The sequence below is a fragment of the Porites lutea genome, chromosome 10 (assembly GCF_958299795.1).
Source record: "Porites lutea chromosome 10, jaPorLute2.1, whole genome shotgun sequence".
NCBI classification, from domain to species: Eukaryota; Metazoa; Cnidaria; class Anthozoa; order Scleractinia; family Poritidae; genus Porites; species Porites lutea.
The window spans coordinates 8,427,950-8,443,256 of NC_133210.1; the positions used below are offsets into that span (position 1 = coordinate 8,427,950).

The 15,307-nt window shown below is 41.3% G+C and overlaps 2 protein-coding genes across 2 annotated transcripts; both read right to left on the minus strand.

Annotated features, from left to right (window-relative positions):
• Positions 1 to 11,021: 11,021 nt before the first annotated feature.
• Positions 11,022 to 11,675, minus strand: LOC140949454 (uncharacterized). Its single transcript, XM_073398615.1, has one exon. The coding sequence runs from the start codon at positions 11,673 to 11,675 to the stop codon at positions 11,022 to 11,024; it is 654 nt and encodes a 217-aa protein (XP_073254716.1).
• Positions 11,676 to 13,421: 1,746 nt separating this feature from the next.
• On the minus strand, positions 13,422 to 14,798 carry LOC140949455 (uncharacterized). Its single transcript, XM_073398616.1, has one exon. The coding sequence runs from the start codon at positions 14,796 to 14,798 to the stop codon at positions 13,422 to 13,424; it is 1,377 nt and encodes a 458-aa protein (XP_073254717.1).
• Positions 14,799 to 15,307: the final 509 nt, after the last annotated feature.

Below are 15,307 nucleotides of genomic sequence, written 5' to 3' on the forward strand. Positions count from 1 at the left end.
TGAACTTCATTTTCTATTCTTCTGCAAACTTTATGACAATTTACGTTTAAAATTCTTCAGTGAAATATCTGATAGATATACACTTTTCAAGGACTTAGATGTGACTTCAAAACTTTTATTTCTCTTTAATAGTATAGATCCCTCTGTTTGTAGATCAATTGCTGCTTTTGTTTTTGAATGTATGCGTTACAGACATGATATGTTATTTCAGAAAAGAATATAATCTTTTTATTTTGCCATATATTTATAAATGATATATTTGTACTTTATTCATAAGTATTAGATAGGTAATGCCATGTATAGATATGGAAATACCTTAATAAATTGTTGTTGTTGTTGTTGTTGTAGTGGTTTTTCGTATCTTCTCGGACAATCGCTCTTACCTAGAACACGTAATAGTATTTGGCAAGTATATCATTGATGTAGCGAGGATACATCTGCCTCAGGTGACCGACTGGTTTACCCTTTACAATCATTTCACTCTGGATTTCTCGTGTTAGTGGAGGTTAGAAGCTGGTTTTTAAAACATGAAACACCCAATATTTAATTCCATCTGGATGGGATGTCTGTTTATTGCAACAGGACAACCCCAACGTTATGTTTCTGGTACCCATTTATGAACCTGGATCTAGTTGTTCGAGGGCCGATTAGAGCCAACGGCTGATTTTTCCTCTGTTTAAGAGCACTTTCACAGATAAGGTTTCCCTAGTTTTTAGAGCATCCATTCATCAAATTGTAGAAAAAAAATTAAACTGACTTTGCTTTCTAAGCTTTAACATCTGAAATCAAATTTTGCTCTAACCCGGTGGTTTTGAACAACCCGGCCCTGATTGAAAAAAAGGGGTCTACGTAAGAGTTTTACCTACCCCGGTTTATTAGTGGCTTTATTTAAAGTAATCAGATCACTTACAAAGATAACGTATTTCAATTATCCCAGTGTTTTCACTCGACCATCCAGTAATGTTGTTCATTCCTGTGCAGTTATAAGCCCCTGCGTGTTTTTCTTGGATGTTAGGATTTCGAAGAACAGAATATAAGGTGTCCTCTCCAAACAGCTGCTCGTAGAGATAAAAGCTTTCAGATCCGTTGATGATTAGTTTACTATCTGGATTGTACCAAGCAACACGAGGACGAGGCCGTTCCTTAAAGACACACCAAAGTTCCATTAGCGTCGTGCCAGGATAGTAATCCACTGGAGAACTTGTCTTAAATACTCTCTGAACTGGAACTGAAAAGCAATTTTTTTGTCTTACTTTCCGAGCTGATAAGTCATCCACTCAGTTAGTTTTAAGATACACTGATCTCTCTTTTTAAGTGACACTTTCCTAAAACAAACTCGTTAATGCTTTACTGCAGTTCATATGTTGATTTTAAATTAGGGACTCAGTAAAGTGCGTTTGTTAACGTTGAAGGTGATTCAGCCGGACGAAACTTCAACCGCTTTATGATATTACTCTAACCGTAAGGGCTGTCGTTACCATGCAATTAAATCTCCGTCAGCCACCTACAAGGTCTTCAGGGATAATTAATAATACAATATGTAAAAAGAAGACAAAAAAATTATCCATCATGATGTTTTTATGTAAACCATGAATTACAAAAGAGGAAAAAGGAGAAAATGCTCACTAGCGTACTTTATAGAAAAACATCCACGTGACTGATTTACATCCGTCGTATAGTTTTGTAGTAAGTATAGACCTTTAATGGCCCGGAGGTTTCTTCAACGCTCTGCCAGATCAAATCATGCACATTTCCACCAGTCTTAATCGAGCATTTTAGAGTCACTTTAGAGTCTTTCGGCGTTACTGTTATCGTCTGAAAGGGGGGTTGACAAGTCTGCGCGGTTATTTCACAGTTCATGCCTAAATGACTGCGTCCCAGTATAAACGGCCGTGTCTTTCAATAGTTTAACAGACTAACCCTAACCTATTTAGGCGCTCAACTTTTTTTTTCCAAAGCTATAAAGCAATAATTTGAACATAATTGAGGAACCCGTTTTGTTATAATTGTAATATTTATTTAGTTTAAATCCGCTGGTCGTGACTTGAAATCTTATGTTAAAGGAGAAGGAGAAACGACCAAATAATAAGAGGGAGGATGAAGTAAAAACCTTCAAAATAGGAGAAAGGGAAGACGCAATCTGGAAAGAGAGAAGGGCAAAAATCATCAATGATAGATTATATATGATACACGACTCGCATTGGGATAAAACCTCACTTGAATTTCGATTGGATTGTTTATATTCTCTTCAAATGTTTTCTCAGAAGAGTTTGTTCTTAGTAACTGTGGAACACTGTCCTATGTAAATTCTTTCTTCTATCCTGGAGGGTGGTATGAAGAGAAATGCACGTATGGTAAAGTGTTTGTTGGTTTGGTTTGAAGTGAGTACGCACATTTAGGATTAATTCTTTTTTCTATTTTCCTCCTCTCCTAGGATATTCGTTTCTAGAAAAACTTTTTTCTGTCTCAGATATTTCAGCAATAAATTTTATATGCGCTTAATTATTAAGAGCGATTTTCTGTAAAATTCGAACTTCGGCCTGACACGGTACCTCATCGATTTGGCTGATTTTTGGCATGTAGTCTTAGAATGGTGTCCTAAATACTGAATGCATATTCTAAGGTTCGAATTCTCGTTGGTTTCAAAGATACAGGAATGACAGTTTTGACGAAGCCTCGAGCGGCCGCCATGTTGGTGAACTGAAGGAGATTTACAGTAATTAATTCTAGCCTTATCATTAAAATAACTTAATCGTGACTCATACAGTTGCAAAGAACTATCCTTCCTCCTTTCATTTACCTACTCTTATCTGAAAATGGTTAAGCCTGAGCTACGAACGGCTATAACTTCTCACAGCACTTTTTCGGTACTTAAAAGGTACACAAATTTGGTAGAAATTGGAAGGCCAATATCACCCATGCCACATCGATTTAGACTAAGCCATTTTAACTAAACATAGTTTGTTTATAGCTAAGTTAGATTGTTGAATAAAATAATTGGGCAAATGCAACGGAACAGAAATATTATTGCATGAATGCGCAGTGGTTCAGCCACTTGGCCGCTAAAACTTCAAAACAAAATTCGGTGAATATTTGAAAAGAAAATTCTTTAAAAATTGATCGTGCCTCTTAAACCCTATCTATCGCTTAAAAAACCCTCCCTTGTAATGTAAACAGATGATCTTTTGATTCTGATCTTGCGAAGAGCTTGAAATATGGGCTAAAATGAAAATTATAAATTTTGTTACACACGGTACTAGCTCAAGTCCGCTCTTCGATTTCCCAGACCAATCGGGAGCCGCTCGTGTACTACACAGTTACAATTTTCTCTGTAGTATTTCGCTGTATACAGCTACAAATTACATATTTTCTTAGGCAAAGATAACGCAAACGTTGTCAATTTTAATCAAAAGGCTAAAAAACCAACCGTGCACTGTAGCTTTATGCAAATTGTATGGTATTCGATAATTACACGTGTAAACAGGAACCTACCTTTGCTAATGTACACTGTTTGGCAGATCTTTCCAGCGTAAGATATAAAACTAGTACATGAAATGAAATTAAAGAACTCATCAAGTCAAATTACCTGATCGTACCGTCATTACTGAATAATAAGTCCGCAAAATATGACATGGAATGATCGGTGGGAGACGAAGCTATTTTTAGGAGGACTAGGAACTGCACGCTGGAACAGAACTGAAATGAACAACCTCAATCAAGTTCAGTCTTCTTAACGCTATTAAAAGTTTCACCCGAATTTGAACAGGAAGTTGTTTTCTATTTTCTTTCTCATTCTTGCATGTATTCTGCAGTTCGCCCACTATTTTTTCGTAACTTTTAATTTTCTAGCTAACTGGAACTGTTAAGAACTACCAACCCCCCTCCCCCCTCCCCCTCTTTGAGTGAACTTTCATTCGGTCTGATTCACAATAATTTTCGAACGGTGACAAAGGGAAATTTGAAATGACATTTTATTTAGTATTTTTAAAAGCTCCTTCTTTTTTTCCCGATAGCCAGGAATGTTTTGAACGTAAAGGCTCAAGTGGCGGTGTTTTTCACGACTCTGCTTGTAGACTGACCTCACCACCAGTACCACGGACATAAAATCTGATCGGAGAGGGTCATACAGTAACTGATGGGTCTCTGAAAAGCGAAATGCAGTCACTTTGGGCGAGTAGGCTATATAGATGATGAACTCATTGTTTATAACCCCATAACCGTATCCCAAAAGTCGAGCCAGCCCGGGGCGAGCGAACACAATTTTGGGGCCACTGGCCACGCCCTTATGTTTAGCGGGAAATTGGTTGATTAGTCAAATCTCCTTAACTCCACGACCATGCACCTTTCCAAATATAGCCCTTCTAATCATCATATAGTTAGGGCCTCCCGTAAGCATTTGCAACTATTTTGATTTGTAGAAGACTGTTTAACAGTTTTCATTACCTTAATGTCTCGTAAACAACACGAGGTACATGTTCTGATCTCTCTCCCCCCCCCCCCCCCCACCCTTCCCCCATCCATAACAAAAAATTTTCAGACCAACACTGAATTGCATGAAGGTATGTACAAAAATATGACCATCTCGAGGCAAGGTTCATCACTGTAACTTACCACATAAAAGCCTTTTCGTTGTTTGCCATCGACTGATTCTGTTCTGAATACTAAGGTTCCATAAACAACGCCACGTTTAGAAAGAGCCCGCCCTTTTCAATCCAAGAAAACCCAAGTAGCAGTTTCACCAACGGACATAAGCCGTAAGAAAAGGACCGCGTCAAATAGTTCATGAAATCACAAACGCCTCATGACACCTTTAATTCACTCTTTCTTCGATAAACTAATTTTTAATTTTTTAAGCATACATGACATCAGAATGCGCGATTATGAGCATTGTAGCTTATGAAAAGAAAATTTAACACCTGATGCACATGAAAGCGTCTAAGAAGGGGACTAGGGGGAATTAGGAACATTGTGCTTACCGCTGGAAAAATATTGGCTAGTTCTTTGAATAGACTCAATTAAAGCCGTTTTTGTTCAGTAAGGAGCTGTTAGATGGGGGAAAGCTACATAAAGTAGATCGCATCAGAATACGGCACAGGACTAGGCTCTCAAAATCGATAAGCTGAATGCAAGACCCATTATTATGTAAAACAGAGAAAAATTCCTTGAGGGAAAAAAATTATGGCTAGGGAAAAGACCCGAAGGTGGAAAGTTAGGATGGTAGCTTCTTTTCAGGTAATCTATCATTTACGTTAACTTCCGCTATCCGACGGGCATATCGGAAAGACTGAATGGATGAGAGTATAACACATTCAAGAAGAAACAAATTTGTGATTTTTCACAACTCAATAAAATAACTAAAATTGTGTACTACTCGGTTATACAAGATTTTTGTTTTCAATTTCAGATTTTTACGATGGGGCATTAGCCCCCGTACTCACTAGACACTACTGTACAATCATCGTGTTAAAATCAGTGAAATACTCCAAACAATTTGGATTCCTACCCTTATACCTTTATTGAAAATTAAAGTTGGGAAGTTTGTTGTTTTCTAAAAGTAGTTTGAACAGCCGAACGACATTTTTTTACACGGAGTGGGGAAGGCAAAGCTTTACTTATCTCTTCTAAGGTAGAAAGTGTCAGGAAAACGTGAGAGTCGTCCTTGAGGGTAAAGTGTCTAACCTAATTTTCTTACCGATTGCAAGTGCCATTTCATCCACGCATAACCTCACCTAGTTAACAGAATTAGCAAATGTAGTGGGGAAACGTTGCGAGAGAACTGAGTAAGATGTTAGGGTAAGTTTTGGAAATTTTCCGCACACCTGGAAAGTCCTGGCTACGCTCCTGATAGAGACTTTTGCTGGAGAGAAATTGAAACATGTTCGCTAATATAGTGACGACCAGAAAGGACAAGCCATAGGATAGTTCCAGAAAACCACCCATTAAAATAGATCACGAAGTTGTTGCGGCGGAGGATGAACTTGAAGGCATCTGATGGAGTGCAATTTTTCAAGGGAGCCCAGACAAGATTATGGCCACAGCTTGTTTGATCGGGAAAATTTAGAGAAGCTCAAGGCAAATCGCTAGACAACACATGCTAGAGCTGAACTAAAAATCTTTTGCGCCTTTGAACTCTGTCCCTAAGGGTAAAGGAGAAAGTTTCCCTTTATCAATGCATTAACCGAGTTGATTATGAATGTCTCCTTATGTTGGACTTCTTACTAACAAGCACATTACCACTACTTGCCCTCAGAGGCGTTTTTCAGTTGACCAGCAGAGAAAATTAGGTTTTGACTGTTTGAAATTCTGGATGCCAGAGTGAAGACGCCTTTTGTATGATGACGTCATCGTCCTACAGTAAAAAGCGTTCGTTTTTTACCACTGATATTACGTCAATCGGTACACTTATGTTGTCGAAAGGTCCGTGAGCATGGTAAATGATTTTACCTTAAACTGCAGACACATCTTCAATCACTCCTTATTGTTCGCGATATCGGATAAACACTCTGGTCTCTAAATGAATGTTCTTTGCTGTTTACTTTATTTTGAATTAGGACTGTCTTGTGTTGTCCATGCATTGTCTAGCGATTTTAAGCTTTTTCAAGGAAACAAAAATCTGGAATTGTCCCTAGGGTGAGGCATTTGCGCACAGTTTTAAAGCCCTTCGGTGGGGTGACTGTGGTTTTTGTTGTCCCGGGCTCATCCCTCATTCTTCTTAACCCCTTCCAAACCAATTTTTCTGTTTATCAAGAATCTCCTCAAAACGGGCTTCGTGATTGAGACAAAACACCTGAAATTGTACACGGAACCGTTGTTAACGGTGTACAAGGTAGAATGAGTCTATTCATTACTTTGCCAACGCCCAATTTTTAAAACCGGAAGTAATGATGTTTATTTCAAGGGCCCATGTCTCATGAGTTTTGAGTGAATCTTCAAACGCTGTAAATACATGTAGCTGGAACTATCATCGCATCGATCCTCGCTCACTAATAATGATAACTTATATCAACTTCCATTATTTATTGCCTAGCTAAGATTTTCACGGATTCTTCAGTTCAGTTGTTTGAAACCAGGCGGTTTCACGTGAGTTGTAACGCTAGGCAAGGAACGTGACGACCCGCGATATGCGTGGGAAAATATTACTTTTTTTCGATCAAGGTGGAAACTGGCAACTTTGTCGTCGAGTAAGGTAATACATCTCAATTTTCATTACTATGGTTAATTTTAAAAGCTCTGGTTTCGGTAAAGGAACTGGAGGAAAATCAGGAAAATTCCTGTTCGACTGTGATAGTTGAATTTTGTTTACGCGTCATAGCATAAACATAACAAATTTATTTTCCTTTTCCTTATACAATCTGCCTTTTTTTATACTGTTTTTCGCAGCAGAGTTATCGATTATATTACAGAGGCTAATTGTATTACACAGATCACTCAGATTTAATGACAGAAACTCTATTATCGATTGTAATTTTGGCAACACCTGGCGAGTATTCGGTGTACAGATTATTGACAAAGTCGCTAGAACAGTCTTCCATTCATTACTTTTGTTTCTGCTCCGTTAAATTTGCCCAATTTTTTTATTAATGAACTCGATTTAACTACAAACAGTGAGTATTCAGGCAGATTGGCAAGCTTCAATGCGATGTGGCAAAAGAGATATACGCCTTTAAAATTCTGTTAATTTTGCGGGTGTAAAAAATTCAAAAAGTATACCCACCAAAAGTTTAATCGATCGTTGCGAAAACGTTATCAATTTCGAAGTAGTTTCTAAAAATACAATAAAGAGGGATTGTTCTTTCAATCTGTATTGGCAAAGGAAGATTAGCTTTGAAGACAGGGTTGTAGTCGAAGGCTCAAAAGCAGCTTCTATTAACCAATATGGCGCCGGTCCGAGGCACCCAAAAACCGGCCATGTCGATAATTTCCGAAGTAGGAGGAATTAGAACCTAAAGTTACCTATTCCTTATTAAAGACCTCAAATCAAGTCTACATGCCAATTTTTAGCCAATTCGGTGAGATAGTGTGGCAGCGCCTTTTTAATATAGCTCGAATCTTACAGACAACTGCTCTTAAGTTCAATGAATAAGGGGATGTTCAAACTTGGTACCGAGAACCAGATTGGGCTGAGCTACCGGCCCAAAATGGCATTGTTCAGACCTTGGGTACCCTATATCACTGTGTACATATTTGCTCAGTTTCGCCCTGTCAGACGTCCGTTGGAAAACGAGTATAGAAGAGGATACAAAACAGTACATTGTCTCGGAGCGAAAGAAAAGATGTGGACCCGGTGTCCATTAGTTCCCGAGAACTAGGTCACGACCTCGTACGCCGTGGGCACTGGCACCCTGGCCGAATTCTTAGCGTTGGTATATGAACAAAGACTGTAATCACGTTACTGCCCCGAAGGTACCGTGCTCAGGCACAGTGCCCGAACACCAACTCTGAACGCCGCCTAATTCTACCATCTTTATTCGACAATACGTTTTAAGTAGTATTCAACATGAGTGCGGTATATGTAAAAAAGGGCATCACTCTCAAACAGAATCACTTTGAGGAGTTAAAACGTAGGGGAAATGACGTAAGTGGGCTGGTTGAGAGGACTGATGCCAGAGGCGACCGAGGCAACAATGGTGATAGTGAAGGTAATGATAAACTTAAGAAAAGTTACTTGGTCGTTGTAATGTACCTGTGAAGACATTTGGATGCAGGCAAGTTAAAGGACCTTCCAGGTACCATTATTTCTTTTAAAACAAGGGACAATTAAAAGCCGAAAGGCCTGCATAGAAATTGCTATGTGTAGACATCCCACATATGTCAACTGCTTATGACTGGGAATTTAATGAGAACCGGGAACTTGCCATTGAAACGTTGCGTTCAGTATCGCTTAGTGGATAGTCCGTAGGTGCAGTCGACACTCGACACTCCGCCACCAAGAATGTCTTCAAAACATTGCCAATAGAGAGGAGAAGTCGATAAGTCACGCTGCCATGGTAGCAACATTTCTGGATCTCAACAAACGGTCCCGATCCTGCTAATATAGCAGAAAAAAAAACGAAAAAATTGACATGTATGAATTACCGGTGCATGATTGCAGTCAGGAACAAAACGATAGCCCATACTTTTCCTCTATCGTTCGACAATGCATATGGCCGTCTTTCTCAAAAAAGACTGTTGAGATCCAGAAATTTTGCTACCATGGTAACTTGACGTCACGTTTTCCCCTAATTCTTGGCTGAGTTTCATGATGTGAAAGAGTTTTTTTGCAGACCGTCAAGCAGTGGGCATGCGAGACAATCCTTCTTTGTCTACTCAAGCCCGGAAGATCTTTAAATTTGGCTGTTTCGTCTCTCCTGTTCATTTGATATAATGCAACCATTCTTGCGTACACCATGCAACTGTACTCTTTTGCCCAACAACTGTTACTAATTGGACGATTGACGTAATTCTTCGAGAACTAACCCATTCTCTCTTTGTCAGCATCATTTCGTTTTGTTTTGTGCTGTATTGTAAATGAACGCTAAGCTATGCACATTCTGACTAGACCATCTTACAATTTCATGTTCCAACTCGACATAGGCTATTTTATATATATTTTATTCCAGCTATAGGCTATAGGCTATTTGTCAGTCAATCAATCACCCAATCAGATGACAGGATTTACTTATTTTAATAAAAAAAAAACTTAAAAAATTAAGAACGAATGTCGCTAAGGATTGAGCAAAATTGGAAATGGTCAAACAAAACCTTCCTCTTACTTTGTGTGTAGTTAGTACTTCAGATGAGACTACTCACTGTGGCTTTTGTTTGACTTCTAACAAAAACCTGCGCTGGGAATCAGGGGAGGATGTTTGGACCAAAAATTACATTTTTTGGAACAATTTTCTCCTTGACAATTGAAGTTTTGTTAGGTAAATATTTCAGAAAGCAAACTAACAGCAAGAAATCTGTTTATATGATAGCAAAATGTCATCCTTCCTCTCAACAAACACGTTAAACGTGCATTAGCTATTTTGAATGCTTCAGTGTAACTTTAATGCTTCAGCAAGAGAGAATGATAGAGCGAATCCCCCATACATGACCCTATTTCCATGAAAATTATTTTCAATCTATTCTTGGTTCTGTGTGACACTGCGTGGTTATTTTAAGGACGCCACCTTATTGGTCGGTTAGAGTAGCGTCATGTAATTTTAAACTTGGCGGGTAACTCATTTCACTGCCGATCATGCACAGCAAGCGATATGACGTGCCGACGAGTCAAAAGATTTCTACGTGGAAAAATCTGGCCAGAAGTGGAAGTTCATTGGAGACAGCGGTTCCGAAAATTGCTAATTGAGGTCTTCGGTACATCAGTATAAACACATTGTATAAAAACGACAACTGTCTCTTCCGGCGACATCCACGCACACCCGCGAGCTGTTATACCGTCGTTTGGATCCAACCGTGGACACGTAACGAGAAAATAGGTTCAAAGTGGGTTCAAACACGAATTTTTGGCTGCCAAATTTGGAGATTTGTTCGCCTCCAAGAACAGTGCTCTCCAACAAAAGTCACGATAAAGTAGATTTCCACGTTTTATTCCAATATAAACCACGATCTCTTAGTTTTACAACAAACACGTTCGCTTCCACTCAACTCTCTCTCTATCTCAATTGTCCTTTTTTCTTTTTAACCCGCATCCGATTAGTTACACAAGGAATGATTTAGACAAAACCGCGTAGTTGTTCGTGATTGGTTCGATTAATCACTAGGTTTATAGCCGGACATGTCTGCGGAAATTACTAATAGAAAAACAGCTTAATGATATCACGCAAAATAACAGCGGTCAATTACCCTCATTTTTCTGTCAGCTATTTTCAACATAACATAACTCTTAGACAATGCAAAGCTTACCGACACCCTCCCCCTGTTTCTCTCCGGAGGAGCTAAACATAAGAATAGCTAAAACAAAGTTCTCGTCGCGTTCTTATGTAGCTAGCGAAGGAAAGAAAAAAAACGATTATATAAAAAATGTCTGTATTCCGTGCTCAATCGAGCTCAAGTTCATTCACTTCTTGGATCCTGGTTCTCGCAGCAACTGCAGCGTCTCGTCGCGGCCTGAACACTGCTGCGCTTGGGTTCAGCGGTACAGAAATCGTATCCTCTGATGTGTCGCGAACAGCATCCTTGTCACACGCAATTTCTAGTGGGTATAAGTGCTCAACGGGTCGCTCTATTGCACCGTGTGTGGTCTTGAGTTCCACAGCACGAATGATGCCATCTCTCCCGGGGTAGATCGCACTCACTATGGCTAGTGGCCAGGTCCCCCGATTCTTGTTATCAGTTTTTATGATGACCACATCTCCAACTTTAGGCTTGAATTTCGCTTCTTTATGGGTCAGGTTGTGACGCTCTCGTAGGGCTGTCAGGTACTCTCTTTTCCACCGTCTCCAAAGGTTTTCCTTGCAGGTCTTCAAATATTTCGCGCGTTTTCTGAGGTCTGGGTTTTCAGTTCGCCATGTATCTTGTTCTGGTACCTGGTTGGTGCGCTGGAACAGGAAACTTGAGGGGCTGAGGATTGGCAATTCTACGACGTCCTCGACGTAACTCAATGACCGACGATTTATCTGAGTCTCCACGTCAAGCAGCACCTCACTGAGTTCGTCCCAGGTTAGTACCCCTCCCCCAATCACCTTGTACATGGCTGACTTAACCACTCAGATCAAGCGCTCGAAATGCCCACCCCACCATGGGGCGCGGCTTAAGTTGAACTTCCAGTTAATTTCATAGTCATCAAGAAGGCCTTGGAGGCGCTCGTCCTTGCGTAGCTGACGAAGCCACTTGCTGGTTTTAATGAAGGTGCCCCCATTATATGAATAAACCACTCGTGGTCTGCCTCGGCGAGCTATGAAGCGCTTCAAACAGGCGATGAATGTTTCTGTCTCTAGACTTGCTAGTAATTCAAGATGAACGGCCCTAGACAGGCTACAGGTGAAAATGGTTAAGAAGGCCTTCTTCTCACTCTACTTGTTCTGTTTGTATCTGATGGGTCCAGCGAAATCTACGCCAACAACTTCAAATGCCGCTCCAACAGCAGTGCGATCTTCAGGAAGTGATCCTAGTGCTGGCGCAGTAACTGGCGTGGCAGTGAATCTCTTTACAGCCGTGACACTCACTTCGCACAGATTTAGCTAGACTTCGTGGTTTGGGGACCCAGTACTACTCTCTAACCGCTGCCATTGTTAAACCGACACCACCGTGGAGGGTTTCGCAGTGTACTTTCTGAACTAACTTCCGGGTAAAAACAGCTTTTGTCGGCAAATAGCTTAGGTATTTCCCTTGAATTCGCCCATGGCATTCGAGTAAACCACTGGCATTGGTCTGCAAGTTAAGTGCCTTCTGTGTGTGCTCGAAGTGAGGCTTTAGTTTATCCCGCTGCTATACTAGTAGTATCCATCTTCGTCTGACGTTATCGATCTCAGACTTCCACAAGGGACCTGACAGTTTCTGTCTTCCTCTACAGTTACGTGTGAATCTTGCCACCCAGGCATTCACTCGCAACGCGCGGCGCGGGTTGTGCCTCTCCAGTAGCTGATCCATGACGTCAGCAGAATCTTTAGTTTGGCTGGTTTTAAGCACTTCCCTGATCACCTCAGCTTCTTCCTCTGTGGCTGCTGACGCGGACGTCACTGGATTGGGGGGCCAATTTTCTTTGTTCCAGAGCCATTTAGGCCCATTCAGCCATAGACTAGTAATTCCTCCTCCTCTACTTGCTAAGTCAGCTGGGTTATCATGTGTTGGCACATGTCTCCATTCGATCTCAGGGCGCTGGTGAATCTTCTCAACTCGGTTGCTCACGAACTGCTTGTACTCTCCGTTGCCGCCAATCCAGTGTAATGCAACTGTGCTGTCTAACCAGGCATAGACTCTTGGGCTGGGTAGGTCATTTAACGCGTTCTCCAAATTAGTCACCAGGTTTGTTGCCATGTGGGCGGAGATCAATTCCAGGCGAGGCACTGTAAGTCCCTGTTTAGCTAGCCTACCTCTGGCTGCCACCAGACGTTGGGTAGTTCCACTTGATTGTTGTATCACAGCGTAAACGGCAGCGCCTACTCCCTGTGTGCTTGCATCGCCGAAAGCGTGTAACTCCAAACTTAGCACAGGTTCTCTAAAGTTCATCACAGGGCGTGGCACCGTCACACCAGTCGGTAGGGTCTGTTCCCACTTCTACACTCTCTCAGTAAGGTTTCTAGTAAGTTGTGCATCCCATGGTAGTTTCTGGTTGCAGATGTCTCGGTAAATCAACTTCCCTTGTAACGTGAATGGTGTTGTCAACCCCAGAGGGTCATAGACTTTAGCTAGCTTCTTCAGCAGTTCTCTTTTGGTTGCTGGTGTCTCGTCTTGAGGAAAGGTGACAGTCAATGTCAATTGCTTGTTCAATTGCTTGTTCAATTGTCAGTCAATTGCTTGTTCCATAGCAACCCAAGTACCTTAGATTCACTCGTCTGCGCTCCTAACTGCTGCTTGGCGAATGATAGCTCACTGTCCACATTTTCTCGTTCATGTGTCTCTTCTAATTCGGCAACGTTGGAGTTCCACTTGTGTAATGCAAACTTTGCATCACCAAATACCTCAATGGCAGTGCTCTTGCGTTTTCGTGCTTCTTCGGCCGTCTGACCACCATTCAGTAGGTCGTCCACGTATAAACTCTTGCGCAGTGCAGCCACAACTTCCGGCAATTTGCTCTCCCATGACCGCAAATGCTGTTCGATGACTCTCCCTAGAAGGAAAGGCGAGCAAGTCAAACCGAATAAAGCACGTGTGAACCTGAGAGTCTCTAAATTAGAATGTTCGTTCGTGCGCCAGTGGAAACGAAGTGCGTCACGCTCATTTTCCTTGATTCGTATCTGTAAGAAGGCTTTCTGGATGTCGCCGAATATCGCTATAGGGTAAAAACGTTGCCGAACCAAAACGTCCCATAACTTAATTTGTAGCGGGGGCCCCGGGTATAAACATTCGTTCAAAGATGGAGCGCTCGCGTGAGCTCTGGCTGAGGCGTCGTACACTACTCGTAGTTTAGTGCTCGCAGCTTCTTCGCGTATTACAGGTTTGTGAGGAATGTAGAACTCAGTTCCAGTAGGCTCAAGAGGGTTGTCTTCAATGATCCCTTGTTGCTTCTGTTCTCGAATGATTTGATCGTACTCAGCTGTCAAACCATGACGCTCAAGTTTCTTGTTCAGATTAGTCAGACGGCGAAGACTTCCTTGCTTGTTAGAGGGTAAAAGGGGGTGATTTCCACGCCATGGTAGACCTGTCTCGTACCATCCTTCTTCGTTTCTTACCAGCTGCTCCTTAAACTCGCGGTAGACCGCTAGTTGATCGTGCTCTGAAGAATCTGCTAAACCTAGGACATCCAGACGACAAAGTTCTTCATAATCAGTTTGACTAGTTTGAGTTAACATCATGCGATTACGGTCGAATTCTTGTCCCGGCGACATTATGAACCACCACAGTTTTGTTTTCTCAGCTATTGGTTCTCCATCTTTGCCAATGTGCGGTTTTGTTTCGGTTTTGATTCGTGCATATTCGCCACTCCCTAGTGCCACGTGCACGGGAAGTTCTTCCTTTGAGTCTAAATCTTCAATCTTGACTCCTCTTAAATGACTGTAGCTGTCGATTAACTGTTGATAGTGCGGATTATCAACAGTTAACAGTTCTCCTTTGTGAACCTTAGTAAGTTTAACACTCATGCTGAAATCCCCGTTCAATGATTCAACTAGTGTATCGTACATCTCCAGCTTTGTTACTTGGGAACTTATAAGCATATCCACTCGTCTTGTTTTCGTTTCACACGGTCTCTTCTTGAGCAGATCTATTAGCTTCCCTGAAGCGTAAGAATTCCGGCCCCAGTATCAATTAACGCACGACAAATTATCCCGTCAACTTTGATTGGGATTATCGGCAATATTCCTTCGTTACTTCCGCTTGCGGTCATCAGGGTATTTTTATCCTTTCTTCCATCTTTGGGTGTAAGGTTACGGTCGCATATTGACGTGTGATGTCGTGTTTTGCAATGCTGACACGTGGCTTTGCTAAAACATTCCGCGGCGCGATGGTTAGGTGTGGCACAATTAAAGCACAAATTCTTCTGCGCTAGTATTGCTCTTCTTTCTTCGATTTTAGTAATCTTTTGACAGTTCGATGGTTTGTGACTCACATCCCCAAAGTAAACGCATTCTTTGGGATTGAAATCTTGCCCACGCGCTTGGTAGAGTTTGCGTGATCGATCCCACCTCTGATTTCGCCGTTCACCCGAATCTCTCTCACTTGATTT

Coding starts and splice junctions, on each gene's coding strand:
- LOC140949454 (XM_073398615.1), bottom strand. CDS start 11,675: ATGTACAAGGTGATTGGGGGAGGGGTACTAACCTGGGACGAACTCAGT.
- LOC140949455 (XM_073398616.1), bottom strand. CDS start 14,798: ATGCTTATAAGTTCCCAAGTAACAAAGCTGGAGATGTACGATACACTA.